This window comes from Galeopterus variegatus, unplaced genomic scaffold (assembly GCF_000696425.1).
Source record: "Galeopterus variegatus unplaced genomic scaffold, G_variegatus-3.0.2 Scaffold4725, whole genome shotgun sequence".
Classification (NCBI taxonomy): Eukaryota; Metazoa; Chordata; class Mammalia; order Dermoptera; family Cynocephalidae; genus Galeopterus; species Galeopterus variegatus.
In genome coordinates, this window is record NW_007730836.1 from 86,085 (window position 1) to 87,012 (window position 928).

General features: G+C 30.8%; 1 protein-coding gene across 1 annotated transcript in view; it reads right to left on the reverse strand.

Moving 5' to 3' along the window:
• Positions 1-339, reverse strand: part of CATSPERB (catsper channel auxiliary subunit beta) — a gene marked incomplete at its 3' end in the record, with an annotated part of 85,378 nt that extends 85,039 nt beyond the window's left edge. Inside the window, exon 1 of the mRNA XM_008588223.1 lies at positions 261-339. Within this exon, the coding sequence (XP_008586445.1) occupies positions 261-339 (79 nt within the window). The remainder of the gene's footprint in view (positions 1-260) is intronic.
• Between the last annotated feature and the right edge of the window lie 589 nt (positions 340-928).

Here is a 928-nt window from a genome sequence, read left to right on the forward strand (position 1 = left end):
TTTAAATTTTAAATATTCTGACTTACAAGTGATGAAATACTATAACAAGAGAAGTCTCTGCGTATACAACTTAATAACAATAGCATCACAATAATATTAGAAATATCTAGACCAAAGTACGACAGATAATATCCAGGAACAACTGGAAGATAGGGTAAAGAAGAAATACTAAAAGAAAAATATTTTAACTGTAAATGAGGAAGGGCTACTAATGAGAACTTCTGAGAAGGAAATAGAGAGTAAGAGAATCTGAAGCTTACCTTTATTATATAGTATTTCTGATGAAATTTCAAACATGCTCAAAAGTGAAATTATACCATATGCAAGTGGCGATTCCATCTGTTGGAGTAAATAAGAATTATTCTCATTCAATTACTCTGAACATATTTTTGGGCTTCTTTTGCTGTAAACAACTAAAAGTAGTAAAGAAATAATCTTCAAGTTTAAAATGTTTCCTATTATGTGACAAGAGCAGACAACATAACAGTTGACTAAGTTCTAAATTTACTCCCTAATTCGTTATTAAAGATATTTATGAATATAATTATTATGAACTAGAAAAAGGGATGTGGCTCAGGTTTTCCTTTAGATAACTGTTGGAGAGGTGAGATCAATTATAGAGCTATGTAAAAAAGAACATGAATTGATAAAGACTGTAAGAACAGCTATAACTTAATCTAATATTTTGACTTTGTTGCTTTTGGGAGAGACAACCAACATTGTCCTGAGCATCCGTGCATGTTCTTGCTAAGTATGCCAAGAGTGCAAGTCGCTGACTAGACATTTCTCAGGGTCGTATTTGCAGCAAGAAGCCTTGAGGGATAAGGTAAGGGAATCTGAAACTTACCTTTATTATACAATATTTATGATGAAAATTCAATGAAATAAATAAGAATTATTTTCATTCATTCAATTACTCTGAACATAT